General features: G+C 56.7%; 2 protein-coding genes across 10 annotated transcripts in view; one reads left to right on the top strand and one right to left on the bottom strand.

Annotated features, from left to right (window-relative positions):
- ARHGAP8 (Rho GTPase activating protein 8) overlaps window positions 1-400 on the top strand; it is a 66,351-nt gene extending 65,951 nt beyond the window's left edge. For 3 of the 6 annotated variants that reach the window (XM_059187232.1, XM_059187230.1, XM_059187231.1), the window contains one exon: window positions 171-381. In XM_059187232.1, the coding sequence (XP_059043215.1) occupies window positions 171-258 (88 nt within the window). In that variant the 3' untranslated portion in view covers window positions 259-381. Of the gene's footprint in view, window positions 1-170 lie in introns of all 6 variants that reach the window. The other 3 variants (XM_059187229.1, XM_059187237.1, XM_059187228.1) reach the window with 2 other exon arrangements.
- Window positions 401-7,437: 7,037 nt separating this feature from the next.
- Window positions 7,438-23,821, bottom strand: part of PHF21B (PHD finger protein 21B) — an 81,774-nt gene continuing 65,390 nt past the window's right edge. For all 4 annotated transcript variants that reach the window (XM_059187225.1, XM_059187227.1, XM_059187223.1 and 1 more), the window contains 8 exons: window positions 17,994-18,045; window positions 16,758-16,834; window positions 15,398-15,452; window positions 14,631-14,653; window positions 12,458-12,616; window positions 10,713-10,788; window positions 10,247-10,350; window positions 7,438-8,124 (listed from right to left, as the gene is read on the bottom strand). In XM_059187225.1, the coding sequence (XP_059043208.1) occupies window positions 7,906-8,124; window positions 10,247-10,350; window positions 10,713-10,788; window positions 12,458-12,616; window positions 14,631-14,653; window positions 15,398-15,452; window positions 16,758-16,834; window positions 17,994-18,045 (765 nt within the window). In that variant the 3' untranslated portion in view covers window positions 7,438-7,905. The remainder of the gene's footprint in view (window positions 8,125-10,246; window positions 10,351-10,712; window positions 10,789-12,457; window positions 12,617-14,630; window positions 14,654-15,397; window positions 15,453-16,757; window positions 16,835-17,993; window positions 18,046-23,821) is intronic.

A 23,821-nucleotide genomic window follows, 5' to 3' on the forward strand; every position in this document is an offset into this window, starting at 1 on the left:
TAGAGATTACTTAAGGAATTCAAGGTTGGCTTAACATTTAAAGATTACCATAACTCACTGTATTTACAGAATAAAGGAGAAAACTCACGTGGTTTTAAAGAAATGTAGTTATAAGCATTTGGCAGAATTTAATGATCAGGATTTTTTAAAAATTTATATATTTATTTTAGCAGGGGGCAGAGGGAGAGTGAAACTACAGACTCCACACTGAGGGTAGAGCCCTACAAAGGGCTTGAACCTACGACTTCAAGATCATGACCTGAGCTGAAACCAAGAGTTGGACGCTTAACCGACGGAGTCACCCAGGTGCCCCTATCATTCAGGATTTTTTTCAAATGTAAGCAAACTAAGAACTACTCTTATCTGCTGAACAATATACTTAATGGTCAAACTATTGACACTTTCTCTCTGAACTCAGAAACACCCAGATCCTTAGTCTCACTACTTTCATTCAAATCCTATTGGAGGTCCTGGCTATAGAAATAAGGCAAGAAAAAATAATAGGCACAAAGATTGGAAGTCAGAGTAAAACATTCTCTGCAGATGACATTGTTGTTTATGTAGAAAGCCAGCTAGGATCTACAAAACAGCTGCTGTAACTAATGGGTATAGCAAGGTTTCAGAACATAAGGCATGTCAGGGTTCGATCAGGGAAAGAAACCACACAATAATGTGAGACGTTAGTATGAACAACCACGAAGTGTAAGAGGGCAGGGCTGCATGAGAGTAACCGAGGACTATCCAGTTTGGGAGGACTCCCCATCCCCGTGGCTGGCATGCAAACTCCTTTGGAGAAGATGGGGTCATGGCCCTGTGGTTGGTGACGTGTGCTGGCTTGCCTGGACAGAGCTGGTCCACAGGCACTGGGCATGCAGGACACACCCGTGTGGGTTGCTGGTAAGTGGAGGCTGGTGGAGAGACATACAGAGGGAAGTGGAGCTTCAGTTGAAAGTTTAGAAGAAAAAAGAGCGAGAGAGAGAAGGGCCCTCGGTGTTCTAGGCTCACATGGGCTCTGAGGGCTGGCAGCTTCTTTCCTGATGTGCCAGTGAGGGTCCCGGGGAGCTCTCTGACTGCACGGTCTGCCTTGTACGGCCCCTCCTCTCATGAGCCCATGGAGCGGAGCTGGGCCCTGCAATCTCGAGTTTCAGCCAGTTCCGCAGGTGATTCCAATGCTCACTCAAGTTGGAGAACTGATCCTCTAGAATGACCTTAAAGGCATGCCTTTTGTCCAAATTTTGGGTAATTTTTTTGATCTCCCAGAAAGGCTGGTCTAATCATGTTTTTGTGTTATTTGCCCAGATTCTATTCTATCCGTGCAGGAAGATGTGTTCATTACCCCATGGGAGACTCCTTGGGAAATCCGTGCAGTTTAGGGCCATGCCCTCTGGTCAGCGGCTAAAACCAGACGGTTCGCTTGTGTCTGGAAATCATGTAGGGAATCTAGCATTGCATTTGCAAATCCCGCACCTTTGGCCCATCCTGGACCTAAACGTCCTTTGGCATCACACCCCCGTCTCTCTGTCGTAGGCACCCGTGTACACACATGCATTTGCACACAGACGCACATGTGCATACACAGCAGCGTGCTGGTGAGTCTTTCACTACCGGCTCTCTAGGAATATCAGGCCCCGATCTGTGGCGTGTGCCTGTTCCTGCAGCATCAGGGTGCTCACCATGAACCGTTTCAAGCTACTGACACCAGGTCACCGGACATGGATTTGGGGGGAGACGCATACGAGTGGTGGCCCTTCCTGACCAGGCTTCCTCCCTTCCAGCTCCGGGGCCCTGGCCAGGGCCCCACCCGTGGAGGCAGTGAGGACCACTCTTGCTGACTTAACCCGGGGGAGGGAGGAAGCTGGGAGTAGAGGCTTAGCCACCCACGCCGGCCGCCAGCCCGCCCTTCCACAGTCCCATTTCCTACACTGCAGACAACCGTCTGCTGCCCCTGGAACAAGTCGATCTCTGTCACTTGACCTCAAAATGGACAGTTTGGAGCCACACTGTCCCGTAAGTGGGAGGGAGTCCCTGTGTTCTGTGTGAGACTGGGGACTCTTAGGGGTGGGTGCTGGGGCTTCATCCTAAGGAAGGGGGCGAGTGCAAGCCCCGGCCAGCACCCTCCGTGGCCTGGTGTGGGATCCTCCCAGGGGTCCTGGATTGGGCGAGGGACCCGTTGCACCCAGCTGCCTGAGGTCTGGCTCTGTGGGTGGTCTCACACTCTGGTCTCAGACTTCTCCGCGGTATGCGCCTGGGAACCCCCGGGGGCACCCCATCCCCATGCAGAGTGCCGTCACCAGACCCAGCAACACCACCCAGACACTGTCGGTTGTTTGGGGAGCCTTGGGGGACTCTGAGAGCTGCGGCTGGGGCCAAGGCTGAGCTCAGTTTAAAAAGTGCTCTCCCACTACTGGGGACACACATGGGCAGGAGCTGGGTGCTGTGCTGGCCTGTGTGGTCAGTAGTGCTTAGTGGGCTTGTGCTCCTCAATCTGTCCCCTTGCTCCTGTGCATGGCATCACCCTGGGCCTGGGTCGCCATCCACAACCCCAGACTGGTGAGCGGCTGGGTCAGGAGTGTGCCTGCTCGTGGCTTGGCAGGGTGGCCTCCAGCTGTCCACCTGTGCCCTGAGAGGTGACCAGGGTCCAGTGGGCAGAGAAGCAGAGGTGCTGGGAGCGCGGGCACAGAGCCACAGACCATGCTGAAGCCACCTGCTAGCTGTGTCACCTTAAGCGCCACTCCAGGTCCCCGTGCCTCAGTGCCCGATGAGGGGCTGTGACATGTACCAGAGGGTCCAAGGAGAAAGCCAGGCAGGGCGGGGCGGGCCCAGAGCAGGCGGGCCAGGGAGTGGGCTATGCGGTGGGCCAGCTCCATGGTGTTCCCAGCCCATGGACTGTGTGGGGGCCGAGGAGGCAAAGGGGGTGGCACTGAGCGTCCCGAGGGCAGGGCAGATGCCGGAAGGACGCAGATTTCAGACACAACCCGCAGAAATACGTCCCTTATGGGCTGAATCGCGTTCTGCAAAAAGAGGTTGGAGTCCTAACCCCCAGGATCTGTGAACGGGACCTTATTTGGAAGCAGGATGACTCACTTTACGTGAAATCATGAGGGTGGGCCTAGTGTGTGTCCTTGCCCTTGTGAAGGAAGGAATTCTGCCTAAGACATGCCCATGGGGGGTGGGGTGGGGGTGGGCACAGGAAGAGGAGGCAGAGATGGGGCGATGGGTCTGCAGGCTGGAGAGCGCCACAGGTCGCCAGCAAGCTGCAGGGACAGAAAACAAGAGGACACAGGGAGAGTGGGCCACCCCCACGCCAAGGCGCGCCTGAGTGCCCCGGGCGGGGGGACTGGCCCAGCTCATGCCTTGAACTGGCAGAAAATTCCTTTCTGTGGTTTAAACCCGTGGTCTGTGGTGCTTTGTTACGGCAGTGTCTGGAAGCTAAGTGCCCCTGGGGGAGCGCTCTGCGAAGTGGCGACTCCCCATCACCATAACCTTGGGGAGCAGAGGCCACCCGGGGGATGGCCATCCCGAAGGCTGGCATCGGGGAGTCGCCCACCCCGAGTTTGCTTGGTGTGCACTGCCGAGCTCTGATGGGCCCTGCTCCCCAGGGCCGGGTCAGATGGAGCCGGGGAATCGGAAGGTGCTGGAGACCCCATGGAACCCTGGGATTCCTGGCATATGGGCAAGGGGCCCCGGGGTGCTGGTCGTGGCGGTGGAGGGACAGGAGGGGCCGCAGCTGTGCACACACTCTGGGGCCCCTTCCTAATGGTGGAGCTAACCCTGGAGGGGCTTCCCCAGGAGGCAGGGAGCTCTCATCACGGAGCAGGGGTGATGGGGGCCCATCCAGACTTGCAGGGAACTCCTGCCCTGTGTTGGGGCGCTGGAGCCCCCCAGGCCCCCACCTCTCTTGTCCGGAGCCAGGTGGGCTGTCCTGGAACCTCCGTGGGATTAGAGGACAAGGACCTCATGGAGTCTGGGTTCACCTCTGCAACTGCAGGTCCCAGGCGATCCCGCCCCTCCCCCAGCCTCAGCTTCCTCCTCCCCTGCCCCCACCCTCACTGGACAAGTGGACCAGCAGCTGGACTGGGAGTGGGGCCCATGGGGGCAGGACCCTGAGCCGGGACGGAGGCAGCCCAGAGGCCAGCAGCTCTGTCTCTCAATAGCCTCCCTCATTTATTCCATGACTCCTCACTGAGCACCTGTTTCCTGGGTGCCAGGCCCTCTGCTGGATGCTGGGAACTGGTGAGTAAAACCGACCAGCTTCCCCGCCTTCATGAAGCAGGCAGAAGCAAAAAGGTGAGTCACAGAAAGTTGTCGGTCTGAAGAATCAAACAAGAGGGGAGGAGAGGAAATGCTGTCCTCATGAGGGGGGCTGGGGACAGCTGCACCTCAAGGGGACTATGGTCCAGTTCCCAAGCAAGTGGAGAAGCCAGTCCAAGAGACGGTGGGGCACGCCTGGTGCAGACATGGCACATGCAAAGGACCTGTGGCAGGAGCATGCCCAAGTGGGCTCCAGCTAGAGCAGGGAGGCTGTGTGGCTGGAACAGAGCGAGGAGAATGGAGAGAGGCAGGAAAGGAAGCCAAAGGGCCAGAGAATGCGGTGACCGCAGCCTTGGAGGACTTGCTGCTGAGCAAGATGGGCAGGACAGCAGGGTTTGGCAGAGGCATTGTCATGCTGGCGCTGCTGGGCTGAGAACTGAGGTGGAGCGCATGTTGCGCCCACAGATGTGCTGGCGGGCTGAGACCATGGTGATGCTGGTGTGGGCGGTGACACATGGCCACCCCCCGCTTATATTCCAAGCACAGTGCTAACGGCCAGGTGTGGGGGGTGAAACCACTGGGCTGCTGGCTCGTGTATTAGGAAGATGGGACAGGGCAGGAGGGTGGGCCTGGCAGAGTCAGATGCTTCCTGATGCCCAACGGGCAGGGGTGTGAGGCAGAGGCCCCGCCTGGAGGTAACCGCCGGGAGCAGTCAGCCCAGAGACCGAGAACCAGGAGGCTGGACGATGTCAGCCTAGGAATTCAGGACAGAAGTCGGAGCATAGACCTAGGAGAAGAGACCAACTGGAAAAACCAGGTGTGGGTCCTGAAAGTGTCCTTCAGCGGGAGGCCATGGTCAGCACGTCCCCCACTAGATCTGGCCACAGGGAGGTCACGACTGACCTACAATTGGGCAGCGCCAGGGGAATCATGGGGCGAGGGGCAGCCTGTTGGAAAGGACACGAAAGGGTGGGAAGAAAACAGGAGACTGAGAACAATGGGAACCGTGAGTCCCCAGGATTGGCGAAGGGGCTCCTCATGGGCCCCAGGGGCTGAGACTGGGCCGGCTCTCAGGGAGGCAGTGGGGCGCTGGCGGAGGGTGCAGCCGGGGTCAGGCAGAGGCGCCTTGAACTCTAGGCGCCACCCAAACTACGGGATTCTGGACCAGCTTGGAAACAGGACAGGACTGTCAGAGACCACCGCTGGCTGGGCCGTGTGCAGCCCCGCCCACCCCTGCAGCCCCGCCCACCCCTGCAGCCCCGCCCACCCCTGCAGCCCCGCCCGTCCCTTCCTCTTTGATTCCACCCTTGGCCACATCTGGTTGTCCAGAGGCGGGCTCCTCACCTGACTGGGCCAACTGGAGGCCTTTGAAGGGCCTGGGGTCAGGATGCAGGGGTCTGGCCCCCCAGTTGGGCTGGTCTCTTGGAAGGCCAAGGACAAAGCCCTGCAGTGATTGTAGGGGCTCATGTGCCACAGAAAAGAGCGGGTGCTGCCGAGGGGCTGAGGCGCGGGAGAGGGAGGGAGCAGCGTCCACACCGCATAGCGCTCCGCGGGGTGGTTTCCTGTTGCTTGTGACCACCACCCGGTCCCAACAGGTGCACCTGCCACCGGGAGGGGGAGGGGGGCGTGGCATCGGCACGTAGAAGGTGCCCACGAGCTCTCTCGTCCCTCCCTGCCTCCCATCGGGGCAGGACCCTGACTTTCCACCTCCCCAACGTGTCCCACCTCCGCCCCTCGCGCTCCTGGAGGTCTCTCTGCTGAAGACAAAGCAAACCACGCAGCTTTGAAATCCTCAGTCGAGTTTAATACGTCGTACAGAAGGAAAACTACATCGGCATATTTAAGACAAACACTTTTTCTCTACCCTCACTATCCACTGGACAGTCCTCCTTGGTCCAAAAACACTAAGTCTCAAGACACGTCGGCAGCTACCCCTCCCGGGTCCAACCTTCCACATTCTCCCATTACATTTTTTTTTTTAATTTAATTCAATTCAATCCATCCAAGAAGAAAAACAAACCAACAAAAAGGATTCTGAAGACATTTACATCGCAAGCCACATGGGAATGCGTAATTGGCATCTAGAGTAACCAATATAGAAGACGTGTGTCTCACAGTTCACTTTGTTCATCAATAAAAGAATATAAAAATCTTGTTCAACCCAGTGTTAAGTGTATTAAAATAGATCTGTATCGTACAGCACAGTTTCTCCCGGAGTCGAGAAAATGATGGGAGGGACCATGGCAGTCTGTGGGATCCCGGCCAGCCTCCCCGCTCTGCACCTGTCGGCGTGCACGTGTGCGTGTGTGTCTGGGGCTGTGTGTGCACACACACACGTGTGTTCAATGCAATTGGGCACCGTGTGATATGCTGGGGTGGGAGCCCGGTGGCTTCCGGATGCTTATCCTGTTGTGCTATGTCCCTCAGGACTGGAGAGGCTGGGGGGTGAGCCTCCACCTCGGGAGGCGGGAGCCCTTCTATGACACGCGTGCCCCCAGCTCTCAGGATCACGAGGAGACAGCAAGAAGAGGGACTCTTGCGTCTCCGAAGGCCAAACCCTCCCGAGGCCACTGCCCCCCTCCCTCCCCACGCTGACCGCCCCCCCCCCCCCGTCTGAGGGGACCCTCCGGATCTCTCCGGTTGGGCGGTCCCCCAGGAGGGGTTTCCGCATTCGTACCTTGCAGCAGAGACCACCGGAAGCAGGAAAAGAAGTCAGCAAGCGTCCCCCCTTCACATTAAATATCTTACAATAAAAACGCCATACAAAAATGTAAAGTTATTTTTTGGCATAAATGTCTGTACTGGCAAGAAAAGAGGAATGGAACACTTTATCGGCTCTTCGAAAGGAGAAAAGAAAAGGCTTCAGTCGTAAGTGGAGGGATTCAACCCCAGAAAGAAAACCCGCCACAGGCCTCCCCTGCAGCCTGCAGCTCCGTCTTCCCCAGAAACTCCGAGAAAACCACATCGATGGCACAAGGAGCCCAGAAGCTCAGCAGAGGGCAGGAGGCATGCAGCGCGGGCGCTCCGGAGACCCGGGGTGCGGAGGCCCTGGCAGGTGGAGACCGCAGAGTCCCTCCCCGGAGGGACCCACCTCGTAGTCTCTTTCAAGTTGGACAGCCGTGACTTGGAACGCTAATAATACTGACAGAGCGGGGCCCGCGTTCCAGGAAGGCGCTGGGGCGCCCCGGCCTCGAGCCGGGGAGGGGCGCGGAGTGCTACCTAGATTCGCTACCCACTGCTCGTCCCAACTACTGCTACTACTTAGCTAGGTCTTCGGGTTCCTGGCTCCCCTCCCCACCTCTGCCCTTCTCTCTCCGGGGGGGCAGCCCGAAGCCGAGGAGACAGCGGTGCCTGGAAACCGGAGGCCTGGGCAGCCCCCAAAGAGCCGGGCGCTGACTGCGTCCCCAGCCGTCCCGTGCCCACCTGGCTTCCTTGGCGTCCCGTCGGAACGCGGACAGGAGGACTCCGTCCCCACCGGTCCCGGCTCTAGGACTTCCACCCGGTTCCTTCTCCCTCCTTTTCTCTCTCTCTCTTGGTTGGGTTTTATTTTCATCTGAAATTCATAGTGCTTATGAATTAAGGCGGACAGAAACCTCAGGTCTGCTGAGCGGGGTCCCAGGAACCTTCCGTGGGTGTGAAGCCGGTCCCGCGGGGTCAGTTATGCCCCTGGGGGTGCTGGAGGGCAGAGTGCATGGCTGCGGCTGGGGGCTTGGTCCAGGCCCCGGTCAGCAGCGGGGCGGGGCTGGTGGTTGCCATGGTGACCTGCAGCCTCTGCCCGCCCTGTATCCGTCTCAGGAGGGCCCGCAGGCGGTCCAAGGACAACTGGGTGCCCCTCTGCTGGGCCAGCAGGCTCGTCTTAAGCTCTAGGCATTTCTGTCAGGGAGAGAGAAGGATTGGGGGCGGCGTCTCAGAATCCCACCGTGCAGGCCACCTGGGGCTGCCCCGCTCGCAGCCCCTCTCCCACCGCTCCTCCCCTCTTGCGGCCAGAGCCTGAAAGAAACCAGCCTGAGGGCCTTCCACAAACCAGGCAGCCGTGAGGCCTGGAATTGCAGCCAGACACCCAGGAGAAGTTTGTTTCAGAGTTCAGGGCTAGAAATGGTGCGCCTGTGTGGGAGCGTGGGATGTTCTTCCTCCTGTGATGCTACCTCGCTGACCAGGTCATTTCTCCTCCTGCTGAGGAAGCTGGGAGCCACTTCTGGCTCAACCACAGCAGTGGCAGGAGATCTGCAGATGGCCAGCGGGCTCTCTGCTCTGCCTGCTGCCTGCCGGGCTCTCGTGTTTCAGTTGGCTTTATACTTATCACGGCAGCGCAGGGAGCAGCCGGGACGGGGCCCAAGCTGGAGTGTAAGCTACTTGCTCCTCAGGGAAATCACTTCTACTCCCTGAGACTGCACCCAAACTCTGAGGCAGGAATAATCACAGAGCCTCCCCTTGGGTTATTCAGATTAAGTGAGACTAGGAGTTGGCATTGCCCTTGGCATCATCATTACAACTACCATCACTACCATCATCACCATCACCACCATCACTATCATCATCACCACCATCACCACTATCACCACAACCTCATAACCATTACCACCACCATCATCATCATCAACCATTATCACCATCACCATCGTCACTACTACCAGCACCCCTCAACACTATCATCATGACCATCACCATCACTACCATCACCACTGCCATCATCACTATCACTATCATCACCACCACCATTTTAATCACTACAATCATGACCATCACAACAATCATCACCATCATCACCACCATTATCACCATCATCAACCATTATTATCATCACCATCATCACCACCCCATCATCACTATCACCACCTCAACACTATCATGACCATCACCATCACTACTGTCACTACTGCCATCATCACCATCACTATCGTTACCACCACCACCAACCACCACCACTATTATCACAACCATCATAACCATCACCACCATCATCATCAACCGTTATCACCATCACGACCTCAACACTGTCATCATGACCATCACCACTGCCATCATCACTGTCACTATCATCACCATCATCAGCACCATCACCAACATCACCACCATTATAATCACTACAATCATGACCATCACAGCCACCATCATCACCATCACACCATTATCACAACCATCACTACCATCATCACCAACACCACCATCACCACCATCATCATCACTATCATCACATCACCACCACTACCACTATCATCACAACCATAACCATCACCGCCATCATCACCAACCATTATTACCATCACCATCACCACCACCATCATCCCCATCACTACCTCAACACTATCATCATGACCACTACCATCACGACTGCATCATAACTATCACCATCATGACATCACCACCATTATCACAACTATCACGACCATCACAACCATCATCACCATTGTCACCGCCATTATCACCATCATCAACCATTATTATCATCACCATCACCACCATCATCACTATTACCACCTCAACATAACATCATGACCATCCCCGTCACTACCATCATCACCATCACTGGCATTACCATCACCACCAACCACCACCACTACTATCACGACCATCACCACTATCACCACTGACATCACTATTACCACCACCGTCACCATCATCGCCATGACGACTACCATCACTATCATAGTGACCATCATGACCATCACCATCATCACCGCCCTCACCACCGTCTTGCTGACTGCCACACTACAGAAAGGAAGTCATTATGTTCACTTTACGCAAGAAGAAACTGAGGTTCAGAGACAGGGCTTTGCCACCGACGAAGAGCTAGGTGGGAGCAGAGCTGGAGGGCTTCAGCTCTTTGACAGCGCTCTGCTGAGCAGGTCACAGAGCCACACTGTCTACCTCCTGGCTTGCTGAGTGATGCTGCGGAGGTTGTATTCTGGGGCCTCAAGAACAGTACAGCGAAGCTCTGGACTTAAATCTTGGGGCTCTAAGGTCCCCCGGCCTCCTGCCCCCACGCCCAGCGAACCTTCACGGCCGAGGCCAGGCGCCGGTCCCGCTCCTCCAGCTGCTGGTGCTCGCTCTGTAGCTCGCTGCCTCTCTGCAGCAGCTTCTGCTTCTCTTCTTCCTTGACTGGCGAAGAGAAGGCCAGGTGAGGACACAAGCCAGGTGAGCCAGAAGGCTGGGCCGCGGGTGAGCCGGAAAAGCAGTAAGAACCCAAGGTCTACACCTCCAGGCCGTTCTGCCATATCCTCCTGCAGAAGCCAGGGGCCCCGGCTGCATGCCCAGGGGCTGGGAGCGCCATTCCCCCCACGGGAACTACCTGGCACCCAGGACCAGGTAGCCGTGGTCCTGGCTACGGGACCCCTGGACCCCTGGCTGACGGGGTCCGGCTCGGGACAGCTTCGGATGGGCCCAGAGTGAATCCAGAGGATGGGGCTGGGGTTGGAGAGAAGGGAGGCGGTGCCCTTCTCCACTCCCCGAGGCCATCTTACCCGTCTTGTGGGTGACGTAGGAGTGCACAATGGCCAGCATCCCGGTCCAGGGCACACTGTCGTCTTTCTTTAAGGCCTAGAGAGTAGACAGGGAGATGAGCAAGTGGACGGGCCAGAACCTGCCACGGCCTGGCTGTGCCCCCCTAGGGGAGCAGGGGTGAGGAACAAGCTCTCTGAGCAGCAGGTTCCTCAACCATGATGGGATGGGGCCGCCCCCGCCTCATGGTCGGCTCACAGGGCTCCTCAAGGGCAGGAACCTGTTTCTTGCCAGGGCCCCCCACGGTGCTGGCATGGAGGCCCCAATTCTTCCTGACCGAATGCATCCACGAATAGTCACCTGCCTTCCTCCCATGTCCTGGGGACCCGAGAGCAGCCCCAGGCAAATGGGGACACCTCGAGGGCCCAGTGAGGCCCCACCACCATGCCCAGGTGGGGAAGATAATCTTGTGTCCCTCGAAGAGCTGTGAGCCCCCAGGCAGCCACGACGCAGGGGCTGGTGGTCCCCACAGGTGACAGTGACAGAGGGCCCACTGTACCCACCCAAGTCCCCGGGGATGATGGGAACCCACAAGAATCAGTGTTTTCAGAAATAAAGGTGATTCCCCTATGATTATACAAGTAACACATACACATTATCTAGAAAAACATCCTTCACACAAAAGCATAGGAAAGTTCCCACGTGCCTGTAACACTTGGAAGGCTGCCCTCCCCCGTGTCTCATTCTACCTGCAGCTTTCTCGGGGAGCTGATGGAGCTAAGGAACCACTATAAAGCCTGGCACCTTCTTTCTTTAAAACTTAGGTGCAGGGCGCCTGGGTGGCTCAGTGGGTTAAAGCCTCTGCCTTCGGCTCAGGTCATGATTCCAGGGTCCTGGGATCGAGCCCCACATTGGGCTCTCTGCTCAGCAGGGAGCCTGCTTCCTTCTCTCTCTGCCTGCTTCTCTGCCTACCTGTGATCTCTGTCTGTCAAATAAATAAGTAAAATCTTTAAAAAAATAAATAAATAAAAATAAAACTTAGGTCCACATAGAGAACACGCCCTCAAAGGGTCACAAACTTTGAAACGACCATCTCCAGTAACCGTGTAACACAGTCCTGAGTGCACCTGCTGGGATGAAGTTCACTGTCTCCTACTGCCGCGAGGCAGCTGTATCTCTTCCTTTATAGACAAGGGGCGAGGGGTTTCTTCGCGCACAGAATTTTATCTGTATTTGGATTCCTTCCTGGGACTACGTTCCCCAAAGCTAGATTCTGCGTTTAAAAGATATATATATATATACATTTTTAAGGTTCTTGATAAAAGAGTGTCTAATATTCCCCGCATCAGCACCAGAAGGGAGTGTTTCTGTTTTTTCAAACCTGCTAGGTTTTCCTATGTATGGTGGCAGGGACATGGAACGCGTTGCTTAGCTAGCTTTGTTTTGCAGTTTGCGATGCTAGTTCAGGTTCTCCCCAGGGGGAATCTGGAGCTCAGAGCTGGAGTCATTGGGTCAGATCGCTGCAGAGGGGACACCTCTGCTCAGTCATCCCCAGTGGACCTCTGCCGGCAGTGTCTGAGATGGTCACTATGGGGGGTGTCCTGGCATCTAGCAGGCAGAGCCTGGGGGCACTGAGACCCTACAGTGAGCATGGGGCAACCCCACAGATTCCCCAGCCTCAGATGCTGTGCTGGGGAGGGTCCTTTTGTGCAGGGAGAGTCGGTGGGGTGCAGGAGGGCCTGCTGCCCAGCAGCACAGTCTCCCGTACCTTCTGCTGGCACTTGGGGCACCGCCACACGCCCTTGGGCGCGGTCTTGAGGGGCGGGTCCAGGCAGCTGAGGTGGTAGGCCCCCGGGCAGGTGCCACAAGGCTGCAGGTCGGCCCCTCGCTTGCAGGCAGCACAGAGCTCGTCATGAGCAATCTCGCTCTGGAAGAGAAGGGAGGCAGGAGGCGGGTTGGTGGGGCTGGGAGAGAGCTGGGGGGGCCCCGGGCAGCTGCCGCCCTGACCTGCTTGGGACCCAGTGTTTCTCAGCAGCTCAGGGAGAAAGACGAGCCCAGGAACTGGGAGGGCAAGTGGCTGCCCAGCACGTGGACTCCAGGGCACCACCTGGGCCACGTTTCCTAGGGACACAGCCACTGAGTCAGAGTCAGACAGGGTGTGGCACCCCGGCACCCTGATTCAGCCCAGCTGGAACCCGGATGCCAGGCATGGGTCGCAGGGCAGGTGGTCCCGCTGGGGCTTAGGACACAGTCCGCCTGGGCCCCTAATGTCCCACTGTCCCATATCCTGGGGGGGGGGGTGCAGGCCAGCGCTCACAAAGCCTCCCTCCTGCCCACCTCCTTGGGGGGGTCTGTGGTCACAGCTCTCCAGTCCTCTTGATAGCATCTTGGTCTAACCTGGCATCTCCCAACATCCCATGTGGGTTCTTGCACTCCTCTGTGCCCACCTCTGTAATGGGGGTTAGTGCCACCTGCCCCACAGGATGCTGGGAAGACCCAACAGGACACACAGAACACACTCCACATAGGAGCCTGGTAAGGGGCAGCTTCCTCTTTCCCTGGGCTAAAGGAACTTCAGACGTCCCTTCTAGAGTCGTCCGCCTTGGTTGTTTGACCTCTGCTTACACACCTACAGGGACGGGAAGCTCACTACCTTCCCAGCCAGCTCGCTGCACTGTGGACAGAGGAGCCTCTCATCACCCCGTGCCTCCCGTGACCTGCAGAGTCTGAACAATTTCCCACCACCCACTAGAAAACCTTCTCCATGCACGGGAAGTATGTTCTCTGCCCGTGTGGACACAGTGCCTTCTGACTTCACGGTTGCAAAGGACCAGAGGGCTCTCATGGGGGTGACCCACAGCACGAGGACCTGGTCCCCAGGCTGTCCTTGATGGAGGGGGCAGCAGACAGAGATGAGGCCTCAGAGGTCCGTTGCCAGCACTCACGTCAGTGCAGGAGCCCCGGGCCAGTGAGCCATGTGCCCAAGATCGCTCAGTGAGCCAGAGGTGGATGCCAGACCAGTAGCAGGGGCCCCTTTCCCGAAGCCATGACCCCTCCAGGCCTGGGGTCTGTGGAGGCAGGGCTCAGGCTCGAGGCCCATCCTGTGCCCTTGCTGTTGGGCACAGGTGTCTGTGGACGAGCACGACAGGCCCCCAGTACCAGTCTGACACTACACGGTTCTGGTGGTGAAAAGGCCAGGATCACTGGAGTTTAAGCCTGTCGCCTGCTGCTGCTCAGTGGCCTGACTGATATAGGCATGTGGGGGCTACCAACTCTTTTAGGATTTGATCCAAAACTTATTTAGAAAATGAGGACACAGGGCACCGGGGCGGCTCAGCGGGTTGAGCATCTGACTTCGGCTCAGGTCATGATCTCAGGGTCCTGGGATCGAGCCCCGCGTCGGGCTCCCTGCTCAGTGCTGAGTCTGCTTCTCCCTCTCTCTGCTGCTGCCCCTGTTTGTGCTCTCGCTCTCAGATAAATAAAATCTCAAAAAAAAAAGGTCACAACCAGCTTGTGTCCTGGGAAAGCAGGGACACCAGTGTGCGTGGAGCGTCGGGGTCTCACAGGATCACTGAAACGGAGTCCTGAGGGGTGACACCCTGAGGATTACGGGGTCTAGACCCTCATGAGGTGGGCAGTGCAGACCCAAGAGAGCAGCTCCTCCTGAGGTCACACAGCAGGGCCGAGCCGAGCCAGGTCGAGCCTGGCTGGCCCCGGCGTCAGCGGCCGCCTCCTGGGCCTTCTTGGCCCCGGGGTCCCTGCGTCCTCAGCAGCGGGTGGAGAGAGGTCGTGTTCGAGGCGCCTGTGGGCTGACCCGGGTGGTCTTGCAAAGCTCTCGGTAGGGAGGACGGAACCCGAAGGCCCTCCCCTCTGCTCACCCCTGCCAGGAGCACCCCGCCTGCACCCGCCGCACCCCGACCTGCTAGCGAGGGGACACCTACCTTCCAGCAGGGGTCCTCATTGGCTAGCACAGGGAAGAAGGGCGGAGAACACGTTAGCGGGCACCGGAGGGGCACCAGTCCGGACCGAGGCCACGAGGCCCGGGGAGGCAGGGCTTCCCACCCGGGGCAAGGCGGGAGCATCCCGGGCTCCGGTCCTCACCTGGGGCGGGACAGGAGCGTCACGGGCCCTGGGACGCCCAGTTCTCACCTGGGGCACGACGGAAGTCAGGCTCCCTGCCCTGGTTGTGGCCGGGACCCACCCGGGGTCCTGCCCCACAGGCCGCCCCGCAGGCCGGCCGCCCTTCCACGGACCCCTCACAGGGACTCATTTTCAACTGTGTGTGTGGTTTTGCTCCATAACCCACTCTCCTTCTAGTAAGTGAGGCCAATCCACACATTTAATGATCACAAAACATGGTTTTTCTCAGTTGCTGGCTCAGAGCTGTCCACAGAGGACACTGTCCAGAGGGGAGCAGAGCTTCTGTGTGTAAGGGCTATTCGACCGTTTACCACAGGCTGTCACGTCCAGCCCTCACGTCATCGTCCTGGCTTGGGGCCCCGGCTCTGGCACAGGCTCCGCCGGCCCTCCTCCTCCCCACAGATGTCGGGGCGAGGAGGCCCCGGCGAGGAGGGCCCAGGAGCTAGAAAGCACCATCCGCCGGAAAGCAGCTCTGTTCCCACACAGGCCTGGAGGGAGCGGTCACCCACGCTGCCTTGGCCCTGGGCCCTGGGGCAGCCCTGGGGAGCCGCGGTCCGCGGGCACCTACCTCTTGCTGTGAGGAACAGGGGGGTGTTGAGATAGTTGGACGCCAGCCGTTTCCTCTGTAGGGGACGGAAAACAAAGCAAAGGCATCTCACCTGGAGCCCTCCTCGGGGACACGGCTCCTGCCCAGGACACACCCGGCACAGGCTCCCCCCACGGCTCCGGAGGTCACCACAAGGATGGACAAGGGGGCAGCAGGGTGGGGGAGCGGTGGGGGAGCCGACTCTGCCCCGTGGGAGGCACGGAATCTCCCGTCCCCTGCGGGTACCTCCACCTCGCTCAGGAAGGACACCCTAGAGAGGTTTCTTGCACATTCCTCAGGAAGGACACCCAAATCAGGTTTCTGGCACATTCCAAAAGGGGGCTTCCGCCACAGGCCAAGCCTGTTCAGACCCTGGTTTGGGGTGGCTTTGCTGTGGAGGGGAGATGGGCAAGTGGCGTCACCCCCTCCTCTCAACATGTGGTCGGGCTGTGCTCACAGCCAAGGGTGAGTGGAGGGCCGCCCCCGGAGCTACAGTGGGTCCTGGGCTCAAGGGTCACGGCGTCGAGCTGACTCCGGACTTGCTAATCAGGTGGTCTCCCGCCGGCCACCACAGACTTGGGACACTACGTATGGCTGGGCTGGCAGAGCGGTGGATGGCTTCATCGGTGAGCACAGCAAAGGGGACAGGGCCCTCGTCATACAGGTGGCACACGGCTTCCGAGTGCTGGTCAAGAAACAGCTCAGTGACAATCTTTCAGAAGGGGCCCAGTGCTTGGGACACCATCTCAGGGACAGAGCACGCTCAGGAAGAGTAGGGAAGCGAGGGGCATGAAGACGGGCACTCGGGCACGTTCTCCGTGCAGGAGCTAGGGGGACAGAAGCAGAGGGCAGGGGCGGGTGGGCTCCCCCGACTGGGGCAACCATCGCTCTGGCCAAGACCCCTGCCCAGGGACGCAGGACAGCAGCCTGGACTGACCAACACCCTGGGGAGGTGAGAACAGCAGGACCTCGACCCTCCCACAGGCCTCCTGGGACCTGTCCCTCTGGCAGGGACAGCCCGAGTCTGGAACGTGCCGGACACCGGACTCTGGGGACCTCGCTCGGCTTCAGAGAGCTGCCGAGGCTGCCGGACCACGGGCCCCAAGGAAACGTCTCCCCTGTTAGGGGATGATTCTGGGGCTGCTCCCCGGGGCCTTGACAGGGCTCCACACCTGATCATCGGGGTGAAGAACCAGGAAACCTCGTAACCTGCACCCAAGCCACGCTCCCCCGTGCAGCCCGAGTGAGGACCTGCCATTCTGATGTGCGTCTGTTTCTCACTCATGGTCATGCCCTGAATGCCAGTCCCCGGACGGGCATGTGAGGGGGGGCCGGGCCTCACCTCTGTCTCCAGGAAGCCACTGTAGGCGGGATTCGCTGTGCTTCTTCTCTTCCGCTCTTGGCGTTTGCTCTGGATTTCTGGGAAGGCACAGACACAGTGGTTGCTGGATCCCTCCTGTCCTGGGAACCCCGAACTCCTCCTCTGCAAACCCTCGGCGTCCCGGTCCCCTCCCCTGCTCTGCAGCCCATCTGCCCGGTGTCCCTGCCCCAGAGTGGCCTCCGAATCACTCACTCTGGGGCAGACGGGTGGGCAGGTGCGCTCTCGGCATGGGAACCCCCATGTGCCATCATCCAGCCCGGGGGCATCTCCAGGGGGATGTCTGCTGGCCAGGCTAGTGCCTGCCCAGCTGCACAGGGAGGCTCAGGGCAGCCCCAGGAACCAGGTCCACCTGCCGCTCAGGTGGGCTCTGCCCACGTGAAGCCTCCCACACGAATCCTTCCGAGAGGGCCCTGGTGTGGTGTTCCCCGCAGTGACCGTGAGCACCCAACACGCGCGGTCCCCCGCTTTCCTGCCTTCTGCTTTGCCTGCCACATGGAACCTCGAATCTATTTCTCGGAAAACAGCTGTTTTGACATGTTTTTCTAACTTGTCTTCTGGACTCAGTTTTTCCTTTTAAATCTTTGCAGTATCATTCATGTGTTTCCTGTAAGGCACCCCAGACCAGGCTCCAAATAAATAAATACTTGGGGACTCGTGGCGGGGGGAGAATATTCAGGAGAGCTACTTATAAAAAGCAGAACCAGTCAGGAGGTATCAGGAAAGCTTGTTCATCCCGACCTCACGACGACACTGCAATGTGTCAAGGTGCAGGCTTCCTCGTGTTGCGGGAAGAGGAGACGGAGGTTCAGAGTGGAGGGAGCTTGCCCATGGTCCCCGGGCTCAAAGCAGCACGAGCAGGACTCAAACGCAGACCTTTGGACGTGACCGGGAGGGCCCAAGCCCGAGTGGCTAGCAAGGGGCAGGGCCAGGCGGTCGGGCTCCAGCGACCACCTCCCTGGGCTGCGTGCCACGGGGGAGCACCAGACGAGCACGGGACGCACACGGTCCCTTTGCCAAAACCAGAAGGCGGCGGGCTCTGTGCAGACAGCCATGGAACTGGGGGGAGCAGGAAGGCGTTCTTGGTCTTTGCGCTGATGACCCTGGCACTTGGGACAGACCCCCCCCCGGAGGCGGGTCACTGGTGGGACCCGCTGGGTCACCGGCCAGCACCCCAGCCGCCGCCGCGCAGAGCCTCACCTTCCAAGTGCTCCGTTGTGACCAGGCCCAGAGCTACCATGAAGGCGATTTTCTGAGGGAAGGAAACAGAGAATTAATGTTAATTAATTAACGTTTCAACACGGCCTCCGGCGTCTGTTGATTCGGTGAACGTTGGCGGAGCGTCTCCTCAGCCTCCTCACGGGGCCGCTTCTCGGTTCGGGTTTCCTTCGTTTTCACCTACCATCCGTCCGTCCCAGGACCCCACCGCGACCCCACGCTACAGTAAGTTGCTGTGTCCCCTTAGCTCCTCGGGGCTGTGCCAGATTCTCAGGTTGTCCTGGTCATCAGTGACCTTGACCGCTTAGAGCTTGGGCTGGGCAGGAAGGACGCCCCTCAGCTGGGACCGGTCTGATGGCTTCTCGTGATGAGACTGGGTTATGGGCTTGGGGGCGGGAGACCACAGAGGGGAACCCCTTCGCAGCCCACTGTATCCGGGAACACGTCAGCCGTGTGACTCCTCTGTCTCACGCTGCCCTCGATCGTGGGGCTGGGGCGTCGCTCTCTCCATGACACATCCCCTCTTTGTCCCCCGTCCACACTGTCCTCGTCGGGAGGACTCACACTTCAGGAGGCAGGAACAGTGCTTTTTTTGGCCACACAGATGGAAAAACTTGGGTGTAGTGGAATTTACCAGTCTTCTCTTTCACAGTCTGGCTTTTTTTTTTTTTTTTTTTAAAGATTTTATTTATTTATTTGAGAGAGAGACAGTGAGAGAGAGCATGAGCGAGGAGAAGGTCAGAGGGAGAAGCAGACTCCCCATGGAGCTGGGAGCCTGATGCGGGACTCGATCTCGGGACTCCGGGATCATGACCTGAGCCGAAGGCAGTCGTCCAACCAACTGAGCCACCCAGGCGTCCCAACAGAGTCTGGTTTTTTGAATCTTGCGTACAGACTCAGGTTACAAAGCAAGCTGCCTGTGTTTTATTGTAGAACCTAACTTCACTGTTTACATTGATTTCATTATTACTATTTGTAAGTAGGCTCCACGCCCAACGTGGGGCTCAGACTCACAACCCTGAGACCGAGAGTCCCATGGCCACCAACCGAGTCTGCTGGCGGCCCTCATGGTTCACATTCAAATTTTTGATTTGGAGTGGACCCTGGGGTCAACGCTGTGAAGGATGGATTCCTTTCATTCCATCCCGCACTGGTTTCTTCCAATCCCACTTACTGAAAACTCCATCATTCCACTTTTTGCTGGTTTAAGGAGCCCTTCTAATCATATACTGAATTATCCTGAGTCTCTGTGGTTCTTTCCATGCCTCCTCTCCCGTTCCTAGCTGTGTGGGAGTGATGACGACACCTTTGGTCCCCAGGCGTCATGGGGTTCTGGCAGAATTCGAACCCTTTCCCTGCTCTTCCTGTTCAGTGTTTCCTTGGGTCTTCTTGCGAAACTCAGAAACCATGAAGGACACCGAGGTGTGTTTACTGGGATGATGTGAAAATGATAATACATTAACTCGGGTCATGATGATAACTTTCGGACATTCCTTTCTGGAACCACAGTGCACCTCTCCGTTCTTCTTCTGCCTTCGGGGGTTTCAAACGTACCCTCCAGTGGCTGTCCACTGTTGTTAGTGTGTTGATTTTTTTTTTTAATTTTTTTAGTTATTCATTTGAGAGAAAGAGAGAGAGAGTGAGAGCAGGGGGGAGGTACAGAAGGAGGGGAGAAGCAGACTCAACGCTGAGCAGGGAGTCTGATGTAGGGCTGGATCCCAGGACCCCGAGATCACGACCTGAGCTGAAGGCAGAGGCTCAACCCACTGAGCCATCCAGGCGCCCCTAGAGGTTTTTTTTTTCCCTTTTCTTAAGAAAGGGAGAGAGAGAGATACCTCTAGAGAGAGGGAGAGGGAGAGAGAATTTCAAGGAGTTCCCTGCTGAGCACAAAGTCCAATGTGGGGTTCGATCTCTCGACCTCAAGATCATGACCTGACCGGAAATCAGGAGTCTGGGCACTCAACCAACCGAGTCCCCCAGATGCCCCAATCCCAGGTATTTTTATCTTGTTGCTGCTACCACAAGGAGGAGTGCTGGTGAGGCTTCTCACACCCTGCTCTGCATGTCTGTGACAATTATCATTGGTTTGCATTAATATTAACCCTGCCGTGCCCGATTCTGTCGGGAGTAGTTTTGTTTTTGTTTAATTGATTCTCTTGGGTTTTCTACATCATTTCAAATAGTGACTGCCTCCTGTTCCTTTGCTTTTTTCTTTTTTCTTTTTTTTTCACTTCTGTGCTGTTCAACATAGTTCTACTCCTCCATCTATCTGCTTTCTGTGATCTTCTCTGAGTCACTGAAACCCTCAGCTACTACAGAGAAGCCCGGCCGAGAGCTCACGCTGCCTCCCACCTTCTCCCGTGCCTTCCACGCGGAGTTACAGGGGAGGCCTTTGGACGTTGCTGGAAGAACATAGGATCTACAATTGGAGTTTCAGCTCCACTCGGGTCCCCCAGGTGCGGTGGTGCCCGGCGTGCTTCCTGCCTCTTGGCGGGGGGGTGGGGGGGCAGGCCCACAGAGCAGCATCTCCCGAGTTCATGGGCAGACTTAAACCCTGGCATGCCCAGCCTTTTAGCTGGAAGGACAGCTGGGCTGGACATAAAGGCTCCCCTTTCTTTCTTCAGGATGGGGTAGGTATTGCTCTACCGTATTCTGGGCTTGAATGCTGCCGGGATTCTTTCCTGTGGAGTGACATGATCGCTTTTGCCCGGATGCCTTCTGGATGCTTCTGTGCTGGGTGATGGGGCAGTGTGGACCCTTGGCGCACGCGTTCATTTTCCCTGGTGCTCAGTACCCGGGACAGAGTCCGTTAACACGTACATAGTCTTTCTTCTTTGATTTCAGTCAACTTTTCTCAAATAAGGTTAAAAAAATTGGGATGCACCACCACGCCATAGAAAGGGGGGCCCGTCAACTCCTGGCAGGTGTGCACTCACATGAATGCAAGACTAACAAAATCATTAACGCAGCCACAGGGCAGATTCTGGGCTCCGGCAGATTCAGCTGATGGCAGTCCGGGCTGTGGTTTGGGGCCACCTGGCTTCAGTGCAGTTTCTGGGCCCTGGGGCTGACCACACGGTGGCAGAGACTCTAGGAGAGCCCCCCAGTACCGGTGCCTGCCTCGCTGACCCCACCAGGAAAGACTGGACTGAGCAAAGACCAGCAATGTGGAGACCTTGCTCCCGGCTCCCGTCACCCCATCCTCCACAGGAGGTCACTTGAGTCCACACTGGCTGGAGGACAGGAAATGGGAGAAAACTGCCTCCATGGAGAGAGCCAAACCCACATCACCCGCCCACGTGGTGGGAAGCACCACTTTATCTCCTCAGCTCCGTTAATTCTGGGCTCTGGCTCAGAAGCCTCCACTTATACGTCAGCTGGGTCCTCTTGGTTTAACTTCGTAGGGATCACTCTTGACTACTTAAAAACTCCTTCTTCCTTTTCTATTGTGTGTACTTTGCTCACTCGCTTCTGCCTCCTCCATCCCTCACTGTGTCTTCTGCTGTGTCCAGGGCCCCCTGAGCTTATCCACTCAGATTTATTTCCGTGCATAATTCCAGCTCACGCTTCATTCTCTCTGGTATGGTGACCACTCAGCCTTCTCCTCCCCCGAACTAAGCCTTGTAACTTCTTCATTAGTGGTGATTCTTTTCTGTTCTCTTTCTTTGAATACATAGTAAGGTGTTGATTTTTTTTTTTTAATCTAGTGAGTATCCTTTATCTTATGGTAAAAATGCTCTCTTTCCCCTATTTTTTCCTTTGAATGGCTTTGCAATGATGCTTTGCCCCATGCCTCCTTTTGTTAAAGGTCACTGAAGGAGGGGACTGTCCCTGGATCGGCTCTGCGCAGGGGATGGTGGGAAGCAACTTAAAAGCTCCTTCGAGTGAATTGACTTCATTCCATTTATATTACAAATTATTGCTTCTTTCTCTGTATCTCTGTGCTGTATCTGTGGTGGTGTATTCTTTTGCTTATTTGTTTTTTGTTTTTCTGTAGGGTGGGTAGAACAGAGGAACAGGGAAAGAGAAAATCTTAAGCAGGCTCCATGACCAGCACATAGCCTGATGTGGGACTTGATCTCACGACCCTGAGATCATGACTTGAGCTGAAGTCAAGAACTGGACGCTGAACCGACTGAGCCTCCCAGGTGCCCCAAAAGCACCCGTTATCCCTGTTCACTCTGTCCAGTACCTTTTTAAATTTCAACAAATTACGTTCTTCATTCTCAGATTTTTCAAACCATTTTTATATTCACCCGATCTTACTTTGTTTTTCATGGTATTTTTTTGCTTCATTATTCCTTACTGAATTCAAATGCATGCTATTCCTTTCTGAGAAAAATTTGCGTGAGTACCCTAAGTGTGCTTCCATGTCAGGCGTTGCTAGAGTACGCCACAAATTAACTCAGGTTCCAGACGCTGACTGTGCCGGCCATCCTTGGCAGGGGTTGCTGCCCAGATTCCAGAATTTTGTCCACAGGGTCATTATGGGTACAACTCCCTTTCCTCTTCCTTCTGCATTTCTGTCTTCTCTGCCTCCTGATCACCCATCCCTTTGGGCAGGACTGCCATCCCCCTGGCCTTGCCTTCCTCCCCAGGGGCAGCTGTGGCCTCTGGCTCAGGTTGGCTCCTTTCTTTCTTGGAGAGCTTTTGGGAACTTCTGGCCTGGTCACTTTCACCCGAGCCCAGGGGCCTGGCTTCGGTCCTGCTCACTGCTTGTGTTTCTGGGAAACAGCCATAAACAGCTGTCTTTCTGTCGCCAGCCAGACCCCGAGACCTGACCTCGAATCCACCCTTGAATCCACTTGAACTCGATAACCTCTCTTCTTCCCCAAGCTCTTCTTTTGGGATTACCTCTTAACTCAGGCAAATATGACCTGAAACTGCCCCTTGGTGGGATGGCCACTGGACCATCTGAACCAAACTTGGCCCACACCTGCCCAGATGGGCCACGGAGCGAGAGTGCTCCATGAGAGAACCCAAACGATTACAGAGCTAACAAAGATCTTTGCTCACGGAGGAGCCCCAGCCGCATGTACATAACATACAATGTACGTACAGACGTGTTCCTTCTACACGCGTGCGTGACCTCATGCTCGCCTCTACAAACGATGACAAGGCTTCCCCATCTAAATATTCATCCTAACCCTAAACAAAAGGTACCCATTCACCCTGTCTTAGGGAGTCACTGCATGGAAAGTGACTCCCTGTGACTTCCTTATTTGCTGTAAATAAAGTTGACTTTGTGCGATCACTCCGCCTGGCGCAGCTAATTTGCCAAGAAGTGAACTCACGTTGCTTTGGTTACATTCTAACATTTTATCTGCTGTTGCTGTCGTGTGCAGCGGAGTGCTACGTCAGGAGCCCGAGCCCCCCTTGATGGGTTTCAAGAAGGGGAGGGTGACTCGGTTATTTCTGAATTTTAGGAAAATCTTTCTAGCTGCCTGGAGAATACATGGGGAGCGACCCCATGCGGGGGCAGGAACAGGGACTGTGGTAACAGGCATGGCGTGGAGGGAAGGAGCATGTGTGTGCACACCTCTTGCCCGGGGAGGTGGCTGGGCCCTTGTTCTGGCTGTCCCCCTGCAAGGCACATGCTGGTCTGAGGGTGGCCACAGCCTCAGTCGGATGCTGCCTGAGGCCAGGATAATGGGTGGCACAGAAAAGGCCACAGTTCTGTCCTAAAGGCCATGGACCTTGAAACAGGGAAGAGTGGGCAGAGCCTTGGAGTTGTCCTGGGTGCTGGTAAACTTGAGGCTCCTTTCCACCACCAGGCTGGCCTGCCATGGGCTTGCTCACGCAGCCCCGGG

This window comes from Mustela lutreola, chromosome 8, assembly GCF_030435805.1.
Source record: "Mustela lutreola isolate mMusLut2 chromosome 8, mMusLut2.pri, whole genome shotgun sequence".
Taxonomy (NCBI): Eukaryota; Metazoa; Chordata; class Mammalia; order Carnivora; family Mustelidae; genus Mustela; species Mustela lutreola.